Source organism: Ambystoma mexicanum, chromosome 11, assembly GCF_040938575.1.
Source record: "Ambystoma mexicanum isolate Mex_15411 chromosome 11, UKY_AmexF1_1, whole genome shotgun sequence".
NCBI lineage: Eukaryota > Metazoa > Chordata > Amphibia > Caudata > Ambystomatidae > Ambystoma > Ambystoma mexicanum.
In genome coordinates this window covers 940,158,690-940,177,284 of record NC_090934.1, presented here as the reverse complement: position 1 = coordinate 940,177,284, position 18,595 = coordinate 940,158,690, and the positions used below count along the sequence as shown (strand labels likewise).

The window sequence follows — 18,595 nt, the reverse complement described above, 5'->3', positions numbered from 1 at the left end:
ATGGGGCCTTACTGGTCTCTATAGGTGCAGCCACTTTAAATGTATTTTCTTGCTCCAGCATGGTATTTTTATTAGCATTAAGGGCAAAGCCAACACAAGTGTTCTTATGTGGCCATACTGGCCTACTTTGGTGGAGCCAGTCTGAGCATGATTTCTTACTGTTGCATGGCATTTGTTTTCTCGCATCATGGTTTCTCATCGTGGCATGGCATTTTGTTACTGCAAAGCCAACAATGGTATGTTCTTACGTGGGGATATTGGCATATATTTGGGAGCCAGAATGGACAAGGTTTCTTATAGCATCATTACTGACATTGTTGGCAAGGCAAATGTGAGTATGTTCTTATACAGAAGTACTAGCATGTATTGGTACAGACAGCATTGGCATGTATTGGCACAGACAGCATGAAAATATGTTTTAAAATGTGTTGGAAAATCCTCTGGTGTATTGTTGGGGACTTATATCTATTTTATTGTATTTTACCATGTTTTACTCTACAAAACCAATTGCAAACTGTGTGTTTATTTACCCATTTATTTAAACACAAGGGCCTCATTACGACCCAGGCGGTAAGTTACCGCCTGGGTCGTACCCTTACCACCATGGTGTAAACTATGTTTACACCATGGTGGATGGCGGATTTACCGCACCATTCCAAGGTGAGTGGGGCGGTAAATCCCCATTTCCTATTTTACCCTTCCCCATTCCCATTTTTGCCCCATAGGGCATAATGGGAGTGGGGAAGGCGCTAATTACGCCACCGTAAATTACGGTGGCATAATTAGCACCATCGTCCCTTAGCGCCATGGATTTTAACGCCTGCAAAAAGCAGGCGTTAATATCACCATGGCGCTAACGGACCTTGTAATCAGGTGTTAAGGGTCGGCGCCGTTTACGGCGCCATTAACCCCTTAACGCCTGATTCGTAATGAGGCCCAAAGTGTGCTGTAAATTGCACAATGTTAACCCATTACTTTAAAAATGTTCTTTTCGGAGGAAAAAAACTCCAGAAAACTCCCTTGGTTGGTTCAGGTCCCCTCGCTAGGCTCAGCTGCTCCCCCATATTTGTGAAAAATATTAAGGACCCCTCAATTTAAATTTTAACCAGTCACCACTGCCGACAACCCCGGTGTACTAATACCATCTTTCACTGCTGTCCTATAACCTACCTAGGGCCAGGGAGCACCAAACTCTAATCCAATAAAATAAACGTTTTAACTTAATGGGCCTCATTACAAGTTTGCCGGTCATGAAACAATGGTAGTGGTAAGCTTGCCGGTACCGTTGTTTCCGTACCGGCAAACTACGAGTCCTGCGAGCGGGTGCTTGTGACCTTGACGGATGCACCAGCACTGTTGCACACTGGTGGTGCATCCATCCTCCAATGGGACTCGAATGGGAATGGGGATTTTCTTTTTTCTGGCACCCTTCCGTAGGGACCGCCATGGCCGTAATGCCCAGTAAGTCCCCATTGCCAGGTGCTGGAAACAAAATGACTCTGGCCGCAGCTGTGCCGTTTTTACAACTACAGCTACAGCCGGACTCATCATGAGGCCCAATGTCTGTCTCGGTTCCCCTAATTTCCAATTCTAGTCTAGAGACATCAGGGGCGTTATAAGAAAGCACCAACAGTGTTTTTATTTTTTTATTTTGTCTCTGTTCTCTTTATGGAACTGATTGGAAAACACCCTTCTGCCCCATACAAGGCTGCCACCCGTGCTTGGGAGCGACACACTTCTAGGGTGCCTGAAATGGCACAGCTACCATATCTTTTTGAGAACCTAATCATTGTTCTCTCTTGTCTTTCCAGAACAAATGTGATCTTCTCAGTTTGTTTATGTCTTTTGCTGTTCTTTCCTCCTTCCTACTGCTCTGTCTCCTTATTACTAGTACCTCTCTGATGCTACTACCACCTCTTCCCTCTTACCACTACTCCTGTTCCACTACTACCTGTCCCTAATACCACCTCTTCTCTACTTCTACTGCTTCTCTACTACCTCCTCTCTCTCTAGTCTCACTCTTTATGGCCACTTCTTCCACTACTTATTATTATGACCACCTCTCCCTCCACTACAACTCTGCTACTCCCGCTACCATTATCTTCTCTTCCAATTATTACTACCGCCTCTCTCCTCTTACTCTACCGCTACTACATGCGCTCATTACTCTCATGCACAATCACTCCAGAGACCCCTCTATAATAATCTCTATACTCCTTTGCAATCTCCTGCACTAGTCTCTGCAACGTCTTCCTCTTCCTCCTGCCCTCACCCAACTAACCCACACTAGACTATTCCCACACGCGTTCTTAAATAATCCTCCCCCTCCTAGGATTGGCCAATTTATCTTACCAATCACTTACCTGTCCCCAGAGGGTTTGACTGGGAAGGGATTGTGGAGGGCTTAAGAAAAGCTTGGTGGTCCTGCACCCTTTTCATGAACTTGCTGCTTTCCTGACTGGGCAATATGGAGGCTCACCAGGAACGCTGCTCCCTTTTCTTTAAGACCTAACTGTAGGACTTTCAATATTAGGCCACCTGGTGTGCTAGTGGTTCTTTTAACATAAAATGTTCCGTGGTGGTTTAGTGGGTGTTGTTTCTTTGATAAGGCCATCCTGGGGGCCTTTATTTCATATAAAAATCGTTGGTGGGTTGGAGGGGGTGGTTCTTCTCATGCACAGAGTCCAGCTGACATTGCGCCTTGGACCCTGCTCTTTAAGATCCTGGTATGCTGCCTTGTGTCTTCTACGCAGCACCTCTCCCTCTGCTGCGGGCGGTGTTGTCCAGGCCTCTGCATCCCGCTGTGGCACTGGTGCCGCCAACATTTTCTCTGCGTACTGCCGTTGCTTCAACGTAGTGGTGCCGGCCCTACTTTCCCCCTGGTGCTCTGCCGAATGCTCCAGCTCTCTGCATTGTGGCCTCGACCCGTCGCCAACGTTCCAGGTAAGAAGCAGCTGGAAGAGGGACTGCCTCTCTGGCACTCTGGGAGATGATGGGGGTCAGGCTTCCCCCCTTGACAGGGCTGAATAAGTAGCCCTGTCACACTAGGCGTGTTAGAACTGCCTATAATGTGCAAAGTTGGAAAATGGAAATTGGCTATAATGTGCCAAGTGAGCCTAATGTGATGTGCTACCTTGACACTATGTTAACTGGCAATGAGGTGCAAACTGGGCATCGAGTAAAATAAACAGACATTGGTGTGCTAAGTGAGCATAATGTGCTGTGGTAACTTGTCATAATGTAAACCTGCAATTGTATGTCACCTGGATGAAATTGAAACTGGTAATGGTGTGATAGGCTTACAAAATGGGAAGTATCTAGCTTGGTATTATTTATACTGGTAATTATATGCAAACTGAACATGGTGTGTGAGTGGACATTGATGTGCTTAGTGGCAATAATGCGAACATGCCACTCTAGCTTTAGCTACCGGTCACCAAAAGGCCATAGTTCTGTGATGCATTAATTGTCCATATGTTTGCATTGACTAGGTGCTTATTTCCTGACTTAAAAGTTCACCAAACCTGCACCCTCTAGGAACATTAACTAAACCAGAACCAATCGTCCCTGCAGCTTAACAATCAAATAAAAGGCTTGTGGAGGAAAAACCTATCCTTACCTCAGTGCCAACTACTGTTGAACTCTCCATTTTCTACCAACTGTGAAATGGTCAATTTTTACTTTTCCAGAACCAAACGCTCCCTCCCCAAAATTGTTCAGTTTCCTACCATCTTGCCACACACTATGAGGCTCCTTGTGGCATGTAGCATGTGACTAATGTGAAGAATACTGTGACGAATCAGTGATGATTCCTCTGAGAAACAAGATCTGGGACCCTCCTCATGTGGCCAGGGAGAGCCAGACAGACGCTCCCTTATCCTGACCCTGGGGGTGGTGTACTGCAGGAGGATCACCTGGAGGGGCGGGGGGACAGACCAGGAAGACTGGGAACCCCCCCTCCCGTGTAACCTTCCCCATAATACCATACTTTTAATAGCTAGTTGACAAACTGGAGAAGTTGAAGTCCCAAAATCTCAAGTATTGGGACGAGGAGGAGGGCTGAAGAGGCATGCAGTTGCAGTAGTGAGTTAATTAAGCCTAACAGCACACACATGAGAGAACATGGAAGGCATAAAAGGCAACCTCAGGTGCAGGAAATTGAAAGGATATGGAACTGTGACTGGAATGCGAGTTGAAGCAGTAGTAGCAGAAGGAAGAAGGCATGAGGCTGGCAAACCAAGCAGAAGTGGGAGAACAAGAGAGACCCCGGAACGTGGAGACAGCAGATTTCACCTGCTTGTTCTGAGAGGGTCCTGTTTCCCCAAACTCTGAAGTGCAGAGGATGCGCAGCGGAAGGAGTACAGGAGAGCAGCCTTTCCCTATATGAACCTGGTTGCCACATAGAGAACGTGCTGGAGACCGAGCGAGGAGCAGTTGTCAAGCCGTGGGTCTCAGGTGCAAGAGGGCACTGGAAAGGTCTGGCCGGATCGGAGACCCCTTCACAGAGGAAGGGTGTGGGTCCCTAAGAAGCCAGAAGCAGCAGAACTTCTAACAGAAGGCATGGAAGCAGTGTGGCCCACAGATCAAGTGTCAAAGAAGCCGGTGAGTGAAGCACAGTGTTCGAACACCTTGTGCGAACATTGCCAGTAACAGTATCCAGTTCCCCGTTTACTTGCGTAAGACTTAAAGCAAGTAGAATTTGTTTGTTGAAGCCGAGATACCAGAACAATGGAAATGTAGCATCAATGTATAACATGAAAGCCATTTTATCCGCGGGAGAAGCTAACAATGTTAAACCCATTGTTCAATCTTTAAAAGACTATTACTACATTAAGGATTGGTTGTGTGTCCCTAATTGAGAGTAGTGAACGTTACAAACGATAATTTCTGAATACCTACCCTTGACAACATGATCATTGCAACCTTTAACTAGTGAAAACTACATTAAGAAGTGGTCGTGTGTGCCTAACTGTGATTCCCAAAGGAGGACTGAACACTATCCTTTACTTTTACAGGAATACAACTTCATACCAAACTTTAAACTCTGACAAATACTTCAAAGAGTGGTTGTGTGCCTAATTATGATTCCTAAAGAAAGACTGAACTCTATTCTTTGTTCTAACGTGGCATACCTTTCATATATAAAAAGTAAAGTGAATATATTTCTGAATAGAATATGGATTGCCCAAGCCAAGAGTCTCGGCATATTAACAGTGAAACCAGCCTTTCTTAAAGTTAAGAAACAATCTAACTGTACTGTGAAGTTAATAACAGTTCAACTGGCTGCTTCTAAAGACTATTTTGAAGTTGACACAACCTGTAGTGCTGGAGACTGTGGAAGATACAGGGAAGTAAGTCTTAAAGGCAAACCCAGTTTGTTATTGTGACAGACAGACAAGAGAGGCAAAGAGGCTGCCCCTTTTGAAGAGAGTTATTCAGAGGAAGAGTGCCTTGGCTGCTTCATGTTGGTGAAGCGCTTTGAAGTGTATCTGGTCAAAACCGATCGAGAAATACAAATCATTGAAGCTGTGGTAGTATTCCAAAGTACTGAAGCTGTGGAGGTATATCTGACTGTCAGTAGATGCAACATTCTAGTAGTCTAACCAAAGTGGAGTACTGTGAGACAAAGGTGACTGTTCTCATCATGAATCAAGTAATGAAGTTGTTGAAGTTGAAGCAGCAGCACTAAAGTCATGCTGACAAATATACCATTGTGAATTCTAAACTATAACTAAGAAAATACTAATTGTTAACCAAGAACGATGTAAACTGTGCAAGTCTTGAAGAGGTGACAAAGCAGCCTGGCTGAGGATTACCTTTGGTGCTATTTGGTGGAAGTGGAAAGTGGATATTTCACCAAGGAGAAAAGATTTGTTATCAGTGGAACGTTGGTTAACATTAACTTGGGAACATCAAGGACTGATTTGAGATGTTTCTTTCTTTGGCTGAACACTAACAGAATTAACCTTGAATCCCGGGGAAGGGAAATCACCCAGGACATAAGGTTATCCAGATACTGTGAATGTTGTTCATGTATGTCGTTTGTTTGTTTGTTTATTAATTTGTATAGCGCACCTGACCCAAGGGTATATGGGCGCTTAAGCTTCGAGTTACAGGCAAGGTAGGGCACAATTGTACAGTGATGAAGCAAAGGTATACTTGACAAGATAGCAATTAGTGCATAGCCAATAATATTCTGACATAGTGCAAAATACATTCTTGCAGAGGGTATGCATTCAATCATGGTAGGTTAATTGCTGAGTAACCAGGTGATGACCTTAGTTCTGAAAGGCTGGAAGGTGGGTGTAGATTTGATATCCAGTGGAATGGTATTCCAAAGTTGTGAAGCCAGAGCTGGGAAGCTGGAACCACCAGCTCTTTTGAGGGAGAATTTGGGCACAGTCAGTTGTAGTGTATTAGAGGATCTAGTGGTTCTAGTGTTCTGTCTTAGTGTAAATTTGTTAGTGAGATAGGGAGGGGCAAGGCCGTTGAGTGCTTTATAGGTGAGGCATTGTCATGTAATGTCATATAATGTCTTTGTGTATTTGTTGCTTAGTGTGAGGGCCAGATATCCTGTGTTAGAGTGTTACCCCTTAGCTTTGGTTAGGTAGGCACATCCTCGACAGAGTAGGGATAGTGAGGCATTGTTGAACATATTTCTTTTAAGAATAAAATTATATATTTTATGATATATTTTATCTATATCGGGCTGATACACAGGTGTTTCAGAGGGCGACATATGTAGATAAATCATCAAACAGTTATCCGCCTTGCATTACTGACCCCTCACAATACATATTTCCTTTGTGTAATCTAGCAAAGATGTGCTAAGTAATCAAAATAAAAGTTCACAAAAATATGCTAAGTGGATATATTAACATAGACATTTTATACTAGATATATTTGGTAGGTGCTGAGTGATGTGCTTTGTGAGCTTGATCAAAACTTGCTAAATAGGCAAAATTTGAAAATTACAATGAAATGCTAACTTTTCATAATAGAAACTTGCAAGTGTGTGCTAAATGGGCATACTAGAAATTGGAAAAGATATTCTAAATGGACATAAAAGAAAGTAGCAATGCAGTGATATATTGGCATGATGGGTACTAGCAAATGTTTGCTAACTGGATATGATATGATGACCAGACATAGCATATATTGGCCATATTGTGCTGGGTATAATGGAAGCAGTCTATCATGTGCCAGCTCCGCATAATGTAAACCGACAATAATGTGGTAACTAAGCATAATGGCAAATAACAGTAAAACTTAAATGTGCAGTCTTTAAAAATTGCAAAACAATAGTCATATGAATTCCTCAAAATATGAGGACACATGCGGTGCCAATGCCACTCTAATAATACCTTTTTAGTAGGGAACAATCCATCTAACAGTTAAATGTTTCACAGCTTTTTTATAACTTTGATTTGTCTGTGCTAATATAAACCATCTCAATCTGTAATAGCTATGAAAGCCAAAGATTTATTTCTGACGAAAATACAGTAAACGAAAAGAAGCCTTAAGTTATTTGGGATTTAATTGTTTTTCGTTAAGCGGAAATGGGCTAAATGGAACTATTATTATGGGCCTGATTCAAGGAATGTTTTCCTATGGGACTGCGCCATTATAAAGCACTTCCATGAATCAGACCCGATAACTTTAAAGTGGATTATTGTATTTCCTTTGCAAAATAAGTGAGCATACATATGCACATCATGTCTCTGTAGAAAATGGGGCTTTACACGAACAGTGTGACTGCATGAATTTCATCTTTTCAGGTTGATGGGGAAAGATATAGGGCCTCATCACGAGTTTGGCGGTAACCCTTAAACCTGGCGGTAACGCTATCAGCGCCGGATTTAAAGGTGCGTCGGATCACAAGTACAAATACTGCCTGCGCCATTACAGCCGGTGGTAAAAGCGGCGGCTGTAAAAGCGCCAGTTTCCATTCGCGCTAATCACAAGTCTGGCGTAGGCGCTATTAGCGCCAGAAAAGCGGCGAATGATCCACCGAAAATACCCCTAGCAATATGCTGGAGTTAAAAGAACACAGGGCACAGCAATAAGGGCCCAGGTGAAACCCATGCAAATCAGAGGCCTACAAAGGACACACCCATGCACAACACACCCTCCCCAACACCAGTACACCAGCAGGAGCAGGGAGGAGACAGCAATAAGGGCCCAGGTGTAACCAATGCAAATCAGAGGCCTACAAAGGACCCACCCATGCACAACACACACTTCCAAACACCATGCTGCCATTAGGAGCCGGGAGCCTTGATGTGGACATCTACCTGCTGCGCCTGGAGCTACAGAGGCCAGCCAACCAGGCCAGGGGACTGGGAGTGCAGGGGGTGGTGGAGATGAGGAGAAGGAGGAGGAGAGCAGCACCAGCAAGGCGGCCAGCCCTCCCCAGGGTCAGGCCAACACCCTGGGCCCTGACTGATGGCCAGTTGGTGACGGAATATAGGCTGGACAGGGCAACCATCACCCACTTGCTGGACACAATCCAGGATGACATCGGCTTGTGAAGCTTGTGTCCGTGCTATTCCTCAGGACTGGCAGCTGGCAGCTACCAACACACCGTTGCCATGATGCACGGCATGGCCCAGTCCACGTTCAGTGCCATGCTGGGACAGGTGCTGGATGCACTGTTGATCCATGTGAATGAGCACATTGCATTGCCAGCCACACAGGCACAGGTGAACCAGCTGAAGGGTCAATTCCATGCCATTGCCCAAGTTCGGAATGTTATAGCAGCCCTGGACTGCACACATTTAGCACTTGTACCACCCCAGGCACATGAGGCAGCCTACAGAAACCGGAAAAACTACCATTCCCTGAATGTGCAGATGACATGTAGCCCTGACCTCACCTTCAGCCACTGCTGTGCCCGCTACCCAGGATCCACCCACGACTCCATGGTCCTGCGCAACTGTACCCTACCAGCGTACATGGGAAGGCACTGAGGCCAAAACACATGGATGCTGGGTGAGTACAAATGTAGTCCGTAATGCATGTTGAATTACATCTGATGGGGCTGGTCATACACAGTGAAATCCCTACATGCCAATAGGCAGCACCAGGACTGCAACATTCCCATGCATGTACCTTGCATGAGAACCCTTGGACAAGTCCAACACAGCAGAACATACCCAGTCTGGATGGCAAAGACATGTGGCAGTACAGTCACATATGGAAGCCCAACTACCACAAAGCCTCCTGTGTGTGTTACATTATAGCTTCCCACCCTGACACAGCACATACATCCCACCCTGGCCACCCAACAGTCATGCCAATGTTACACGAAAGTAGGCACATCCACAAAAGCACTACACAAAACTAGTATGATTAAGAACAATGTACATCCCTCAAACACTGACCCCTGATTGGCCAATCACATGCCTGGAGAACTGTACATAATAGTGCCAACCAGCAAATGCAACAGCAGCCAAAGGGAATGCCAATGACACATGGGCTAACCACATGTCACATGCATTAGCAGATAGAAGGGTCCCCTCCTCCAGTGACACGGGACAGAGTACTATTACATTTAGAAACAGAGGCATTGCAAGTTGTAAGTACTCCATTGATTCAATGCTGCCACTAGCACCGCACACTCCACAATGTAAGTGACCAAATGCTAAGTAGGCCACATGTAATACATGAGTGTGATGCACATAACAACTCACATATACATAGATACACAGCTGTATGGCAACCTCACACCATGCATGTCCTGCAAGTGAAAGGGTGGATGTCAACATTGCAATGAGATAGCATGACCTCTTCAACACAAACTTGATCCTGCTGACAATATCACTGATGACTGAGCCTTGTGCACCCACTGAACCTGCCTTGTCCCCATACCTGCTTTCTCTCCCCTGCAGGTGATTCTGGATATCCCCAGTACACATGGCTCATGACCCCTGTGCGTCTTCCACACACTGCAGCTGAGCGGGCATACAACATTGCCCATGGACGTACACGCATCTGCGTGGAGAGGGCATTCGGACTGCTGAAGGCACGCTTCCGGTGCCTAGACCGTACGGGAGGGGCCGTTATGTATGCACCTGAAAAAGTGTACCTACATGTGCCATGCTGCACAACATTTGCTGTCGCAGGAATGTGCCACTGCCCCCCGATGCTCATGTGCAGCCACCTGAGGATGGGAGTGAAGATGATGATGTGCCAGAAGCTGTTGCACGTGCACACAGGAATGGGGTGAGGGAGGGGAGGTTGGGCAGACAGGGCTTGATTGAGAATTATTTTTGATACGGGTGATGGCTACATTTTGCACATTTCACTTGGACATTAAAGAGCACTTAATCACAATCACAACTGTCCATGCTTTGTATGAATTTTAAACATGATTTATTCAAAGATTGTCAAACCCCCCTCCCCCCAGTGAACACCCTGCACACAGTCCCCCCTCCCCCCAGTGAACACCCAGCACACAATCCTCCCTCCCCCCAGTGAACACCCAGCACACAATCCCCCCCTCCCCCAATGAACACCCAGCACACAATCCCTCCCTCCCCCCAGTTAACTCCCCACAACAGTGCAGGTAGGTGCATGTTCTCAGTGCATCCACAACAATGCCCTGTCCATCTATGATGGTCGCGGGCGCTTTCCATGTCCTGGCTCCTCTGGTGTGTGGGATCTCAGGTGTCGTAATGAACGGCGCCTACGTGAAGGCTCAAGGGATCCCTCCGTGGGTGTAGTGGAGGTTGATGGGACTGACCCGGTTGCCTGCAGATGCTGACGGAGAAGGTTGTTCGATTCCCTTGTCTGCTCAGCTAGTGCATATACTGCCTCCCACAACTCCCGTACCCTTTGGCCAAAACCTGTCAGGGCTGATGTGCATTGCTCCACCACTCTCTGTGTGCGTGCGTTCTCTCGGTCAATGTACTTGCAGCCATGCCGCATGGACGTGCTGATGGCCTTGATGTGCCGGCTGTGCACTTTGGCCATGTACTCCACTTTTGCCTGTTTGGCCTCAATTATGTCCAGACGTCCCATCACAGCTGCTCCCATGACAAAAGGTACCCCTGGTGCAGCAGGTACCGGCCTGGCAGTTGTGCGCTGTTTTGGGGGAAGGGGGGCTGCATGGGGACATGTTGGCAGCTTGGCTGGGGCTGCTGTGGTCTGAGTGCTGGTCTTCTGGGGTGCCATATGATGGTGTGTCTACATCAGGCTCTGGCGTGCGGACACAACGCACATGCATACGTGGGGTTTGTGCTCCCTGTGTGACTGACACTGGGCTCCCCTGTGGTGTGCCCATCCCTTCGGCGTCGCTGCTTCTGGGGGAATGCAACTGTACTGCCTGAGGCGCAGCTGGAGGTGTCTGTCCCACATTGGGCTCTGACCCACAGGTGACTCCCTCTGCATCGGAAATCTGCATGGTGGCTTGGGATGAGCTAGGCGCTGACACCCTGCGGCCATGTGGGTGCTGCAGCGGTCTGGTTGGGCTGCGGTGTGGTGATGTGGGATGGGTCCGGTGTCGGTTTGCTTCCGGGGGACCCCTTTGCGGGGTGGTTGTGCTGGTCAAGGTACGCTGCCTTGGGCGCTTTGATGGAGTGGCCTCCTCACTGTCATCCCATGAAGATCGCTGTGTGCCTGTGGGGTACACAGGGTGTGGATTGAGTTCAGGGCAACCTACATTAGTATCAGGCAGTTCATACCATCAAGTGGGATTGTAGGTAGTAGCGATTATGCATGGCACTTGCATTTTGTTCAATCCCCATGTAGTTATTGGTGGAATATGAGAGTGTAGAGGAAGATTGCATGGAAATGTCTGTGTGCCATCATCACATGTGGGATGGGTATGCACCATGCACATGGTCCTGTTGCTTTATTCATGCACTCTCTCACACTACGTAGCTGTCCCATGGCAATGGATGTCTGTCCCCTGCCCCTTGTATTGATGCAGTGCACATGCAGGGGATTCTAGGGGGCACTATGGTTCAGTGGTTCAAGGGCTCAGTAATGGGTGTCTGCAGTGCCTCACACACATTTCATGCACATTCATTCACTCAGGGTCTGCATGTGTGGTCCTTTCAGATGTATGCATTTGGGGTGGGACTCACCTGTAGTCGGCTGGATACCAGTGCCAGCCTTCGCTCCAACTATTCCCTCTATGGTGCCCATGTCGATTAGGGCAGTCATCTTCTCCTCCCAGGGTGTGAGTTTGGGTGGTGGTGGCCCTCCTCCAGTGCCCCTGCTTGCACTCCTCGCCATCCCAGGGCACGCGCCCCATTGCAGACACCCTCTAGCTGATGTTCTGCCAGATCTGTGCACGATGCTGCCCACTTGTCTTGCGCTGCTGTAGTTCATCATGGTGGATCTCTGCCTCCTCCACCAGTAGGGCCAGCTCCAGGTCACTGAATTTTGGTTTCCTGACCCTGTCTAGGGCTGACATGCCCTTAGTGCGCTCCTATGACATAATTCACTCTTCGCAGGGGTGGATGGCTTGCAGGGGCTGTGATATTCGACGGATTGTGGTTTCCAAAATGGCCACCACTTTGTTTCCCGTTCCGGCGGTGATGCGTTTCCTGCGCGCTTATAGCGCGCGCTATTGGCGCGGTATGGCGGAAGATGCACGGTGCGCTGGATTAACGGGTTCTTGGGCCTTTTTCCCGTCAAGCGCTATTTGCGCTACCGCCATGTCCCTGTGCGCGTGCACGCAAACTCGTGATCTGGCGGACTATCCTCCAGGGGGCTTGGCGTGAGCACTAATAATGCTTGACGGGAAAACCCCTGCATTACCGCCAAACTCGTGATGAGGCCCTCAGTCTTGACTTTAATGCTGGATTTGACTTTTATGGACTTCATTCACGGTGCGTCACTCTTTCTCAACTCTCATGCTGGACTTCCTTTGCATCTTGTACTCATGGTGACCCTGAATCATGCGGTTCCCATCTTCATCTTGTATCCTGGCTTGCAACATTATGTGTTACTACTGACTTCTGCAATTGTATTCGCTCTCCACTCTTGCTTCTCCACTCTTTTTGACTGCTTACTCTCTTTTCTCTCCTCCTTTCCCTTCTCCCTTTTCCTATATCCTCCCCTTACTTTCTTCTATGCATTTACTCTATCAGAATTGTCCCTGAACCTAATATGATAGCAACCTCGTCTGTTTCCTCCACCCTCCCATTACTGTTTTTTTCCTCCCCACCACCCCTCCAGCACTATCTGAAATGTTGTCAGGCCTAGTATGATATTCGCTTGTTTTGTTCCTCTCCTCCCTTTCTGCACCCCTCTCCCTCACCTTTTTTTTTCTCCGGCTCTACCAGAAATGTTGTCAGGCCTAGTATGGTAGTCGCCTGTCTGTTTCCATTTCCTTCCCACTATCCCACTCCCTTCCTTATCTATGTCTTAGCTCTTGCACTATCTGAAATATCGTCAGGCCGAATACGATAGTTAATTTAACATCCTTACTGTTCATGGCCTGTAAGAATGTGGTTGTATTTTCCCTTGTTCCCTCCCTTGCCTTGAAGCGCTTTGAAACACATTGTGTATAGGCGCTATATAAATAAACGATCATATCATAAGTAATTTCCCATGCTATGTAAGGCCAATGTGGTGTCAGCTTTCATTTACAAATAATTGTGTTTGTGTTCCTTCTGGTAACTAACCCCTGGTTGAAACAGTCTTATGTGAATTTGGGGGGGGGGGGAGTGCCTTTTATTTACATTTATGACACATAATCCTGGAACTGATTCTTTTATTATTACTGGACTCCTCTGTTATGTAAGTTTTTAATCTATTCCTGAAATTAACAACTCTCCGTCTCTTAGGGTTGGAGGCAGCAATAGGGCAATTGTTCAGACTTGCCTTTTTAGAGCGAGCATTGCACTTTGATACTTCTTATTATGATATGCCCACTTTATTTGAATAGCAACATCCATACTTGTGAATACTGTTGGATCAGCCTGATATAGCAGGCCTGGTCATTGTGTCTGAACACCTCCTCCCCCTATAAATGATTTCTGAGCAGCTTGCTATACTGGCAATACAAACCCTTGAGTGAACCTCATTAGACTGAAAAACACGCTTTTCTTGGGAGGAACAAACACCAGCAGGTAACTGACTTATTCTTTTTGTTTTGGATTATTAATGGCTCTGGTTTGTTATTAATATGTGTTAACCAATATTACTGCACAATGCTAAGGCCCTGGTAATGGCACTGCAACCTGCAACTGCCATGACGTGAGAATTAACACGATCTGAACATTTCTGCGAGGGTCGTGTACTTAAAGGTATTTCAGTAAATACCTTTTTTGCTGCTTGAAGAGAAACAGTATGTATACCACCTTCCCTTTGCCTAATGAAGGCTATTAGATGTGTCTTTCATGTGTGGGTGGGCCAAGGCTGAGATCTGAGTTATACATGAATGAGGGAATACAATACAATGCAGTGTGACCCTCCTGACTAACTCCTCGACTCCCCCTGCTCTTTTTTTCTATTTCAGACTCCCTTCACGCTGACGCTGCGGCTGTGGGACATCTATATCCTAGAAGGAGAGCGTGTGCTCACCGGCATGGCTTACACCATCATCAGGCTGCACAAAAGTAAGACATGCAAGGTGTGGCTTCTAGTGTACACCCTGTCCTAATGTACACCCAGTTCCCTATGTTCCCTCTCTCTAGCAATTAAGAGTATTACAAGTTGTGGCATTTCCCCAGAAGTCATGATCAAAAGATAACTGAAAAAAACAATAAACTTTCCATATTCTTAAGTTTGGTGATGGAGATAGATGTGACATGGGACAGTTTGTTATTTTGTGCTTCTTTTATTTTCTTAAAGGTCTGGGATCTGAAATTATTTTTCCCACTGGTCATGTCATAATAGGGACTCCCAGAGTGAGGGCCTTCATTAGACCAAGGCATAGTACTCTTTCATCCTCATCCTGTGCCTTACTTTCCAGTGGCCAAACCTGTCAGGTGTACCCCATACCTCCTGTCCTGTCCACTTCCACAGTCCCACTGCCATAGTCAGCTTGCCTAGAGAGGTGAGGCAGGATGGCAGCATCACACCTATACTTTATCCCCCTTTCTCCATAATCTCCCTGCACAACCCATTTGTTTAAGACTGCAAGCCCTGGGAAGCGGGTGGTTCATGGTCAGCACTGTGAAGTCATGCCCCAGAATTTCTGCGGCCACGTCCCCATTGCAGCTAAAAAACAACAGAATTGGAGAGGCAAATGGTACTGGGGGATTGCAGAAATGCTCTGCTCTTCTTTCAGATCCATCTCCACACAATTCTTAAGTATACTTAGGCTCTATGAAGGAGTCTGCAGGGGTGAACTAGCCTTAGCCTTTTTGATTTTTACTTCTGAAGTGATGCAGGTAATTCTGTTTCTGAAAGTGAGGTCTGCTAATCAAACCTCGCTGTCATAATGCTTCTTGATCAAAGGCATAGATGCAAACATTGCTGTGACAGTCACCTGACATCCCAAGCAGCTGTCATGCAGTAGTAACAGAGCAGTTAAAATGCCCAATGTCCATTCTTGAACAAAGCTGCTGAAACCCAAAGTTCCAACAGGCAAGTGCGGAAGTCCACTGTATGCACTTCTGGTACAAAATACCCGGCAGTATCATGGCAGTTAAAAAGTAAATATAAGCCATGTCTGATTTTGACATGGTGGCTAAGGAGATTACACAATTATATAGCTGCAAGCATTTGATGTCTTTTTTTTACCAACTTGGTGGACGTGACTGATTCACAAGAGGGCCTAGTGTGTTTTAAGCTGTTTGGGCTGGCTGTACCAAACGCAACCCTTTTGGGTGGGTCCCAACCGGGAAGTCTTTGTTTTTATCCCTCTGAGAAGAGATATCGTATCATCCAGGTAACAGGAACACCCAGTGGTAGGTGGCCACCTCCCACAAGGGTGCTGGTTTCAGGGGTTGTTTTGAATTGGGCAGACAGAGGAAAGGGGTAAAATTAGAATTGCCCAGGAGAGAACTTCAGTCCACAGAATGGTATCATCATCTCAAATTTTGCTAGGGCTCCCAAACCCACTTCCCTACTCTTCACTTCCTGCAGACAAGGCACACTGGGTAGAACAGCAAGCAAATTACACTTATTTTAGCAGGCAGGATTGGACCATTAACAATAGGCTTGCTGTGGACCAATCTGCTGTTGCATTTTGACCGTGTAAGGGGGAGACCCTCCCCTTAGGGATTCACTTTTGGACACTGCTTGAAGGATCCACTGCAACCTGATTGTGAGTACAGTCTATTCCAAACTTCACCGTCAGGGAGGTGAAGACTGAAAGCTCCAAGGAACAGGAATGCTGTTCTCCCTAACCAACCCAAGGCCCTGTTTGTGAAGTCCAGCCTATTGCCACTGAGATACTGGTACCCAGAACCCTGCACACTGGGGTGACAGAACACTGCAAGTGCTCTCTACAGACCTTCCTGGTTGGGAAGGACAGAAGAAAGGACTCACCTTGGCACTTGAGACCCTGGGAAGAGTCTCCCAGCACCCTCAGATCAGAGGAAGTGACCTCTGGGTTTCTCTGCATCTCTCTCTGAATCGCCTTGTTCTGGTTTTGGCACCGTTGACGGCATCCATCCGGCTGCAAGAGAACCGCTGGATTCATCTTTGATTTGGTTGAATGCTGCCTCACACATCTTGAGCGCAGCTCTGCTGTCTCTGAATCTGTGACCCAGCAATCATTCTAACATCCCCAACTTGATGGCTGTTTATAACCTGCCTGGTTAACAGTCACTTCAAGCTCCAAGCCATTGTCCCTGCAGTAGCATGTCACTGTGTTGAGCCAGTTGAGCCCACTCGCTGCTGAAAGCAAGTCTCTGCTTCTCCCCATCTGAGGTCACCAAGTCTTCCAACAACGCTGACCCGACACCACCTACCATCTCCTGTATCTTGGACCTGTAAGCCCTTAAGACTGCTGAACAACACCACATTATTGGAATCCGTTGCCATACACACTCTTATGGCCATGACAAATATCCCATACAAATCTCCTCAGTAGAGTACTTCTAGAAAAACTGAAATGCCTAGTACAGAGAGCGATCCCTTTAAAACACATTTTTTCAACTTTCTTACATTTCCCTCTCAGTCCCACATTTTAAGGAATACACCCCAGCTAAGGGCACAACGGTATATTCACCCCAGCGGGGAGGAGTAAACACCCAAAGTAGGAGGAGGAAGAAAAGGGCTACAGTTAGGAAGACATTGCAAGAGAGTGGGGATCAAGACAATGAGGAAATGTATAATATGGAGCAAGGCACCTCTTTGTGGCAAATAACAGGTTTGGCTACAGACTGGTGCTAATTTAAAACTGTTTGTGGAAGAAAGAGAGGCCAGAAAAGATGTCTTGTGTGGGACAAGACACCCAATGTCAGTAAGTAGGAAAATCCAATAGTCTCTCGTTGAAGAACACCTAGAGCCTCAGACACACAGCATTACCCAGGGGCTTACACCTGATGATGAGTTTTACAAGAGTATCCTATGGATTCTCCAGAGGTCGTGGAGCCTCCACCCTCCAATTGCCCAATGGAAGATCAGACAACATATAGGGCATTACTCAATCAGGCTGAAGCATGCTTTCATATAGCTCTGCAGCAGGAATCTGCAGAGAGAGTTTTTATTGATGACAAACTTGTGGAGCCAAAACCAGTGGCTCAATACATTCTTATAATGCGTATTCTGCTAAAACGATGCTCCTGAATTGGCCACGCACGTTGCACCACACGAAAACAGTGACTACCAGTACTAACTTCCCTCCCTTGCAACCCCAGTGGGATGCTGCATACAAAACTACATCCATGCATGGGAGGGCATCACATCAGACAAATGGGTGCTAGACATAATAACACAGGAATATTGTGTGGAGTTCGAAAACAAGCCTTAGAGTGTACAACCAAGAAGCAACCACATTTAACCAGAACATATCATTCTCTTGACAAAGGAGGTTGCAGCACTTATACAATAGGGGGCTATAGAAGGTGTACCTCCACTAGAAAGGGAACTTGCGCATATACTCAACTTACTTCCTCGTACCCCAAAAAACAGGCACATGAGTCCATTCCTCCACTTACATCCAGAAAACAAATTCTTTAGACCACAACAGTTCAAGATGACAGCATTGCAAGAGGTATCTCTTGGCTGGATCTTATCTGCTATCTGCTCCCCTTGCTTGCGGCTTCCTTGGTATTTGGACCCTTTTAACACTTTACTTTGTTGACTTTCTTTTGGATTAATTCCGCTGGATCAAACCCTGGATTCCTACTTTTACTCTCCATGGATTTTGTATCTCCTTAGCACTATGTCCTGGTTCCACCCCCGGGTCAGTTCCCTGCATGCTTTGTTTTGAGGGTTACTTCTTGGACCTGCTTACACTCCTGGGCGTTGGACTTTGACCCTGGTAGGCTTTCTAGTATATGGACTATAATCACCTTAACGGAAGGAACACCCACTTAGATTCCTGGCATCTTTAACCCTACCCATGTCAGCCCTGTGAGGTACGAAAGGGAGGGTAACTTTGGAACCTTCTAGTGGGTCAATTGCTAATTATATTTCTTCTCTCTGTTTTCCCAAAGCTCCTGAGATTGGCTGTGAGGCATGT

At 46.6% G+C, this 18,595-nt stretch overlaps 1 protein-coding gene across 7 annotated transcripts in view; it reads left to right on the top strand.

Annotated features, from left to right (window-relative positions):
* The window catches only part of LOC138503953 (uncharacterized), an 863,233-nt gene that overhangs the window by 803,479 nt on the left and 41,159 nt on the right, over window positions 1-18,595 (top strand). For all 7 annotated transcript variants that reach the window (XM_069624086.1, XM_069624084.1, XM_069624081.1 and 4 more), the window contains one exon: window positions 14,474-14,573. In XM_069624086.1, the coding sequence (XP_069480187.1) occupies window positions 14,474-14,573 (100 nt within the window). The remainder of the gene's footprint in view (window positions 1-14,473; window positions 14,574-18,595) is intronic.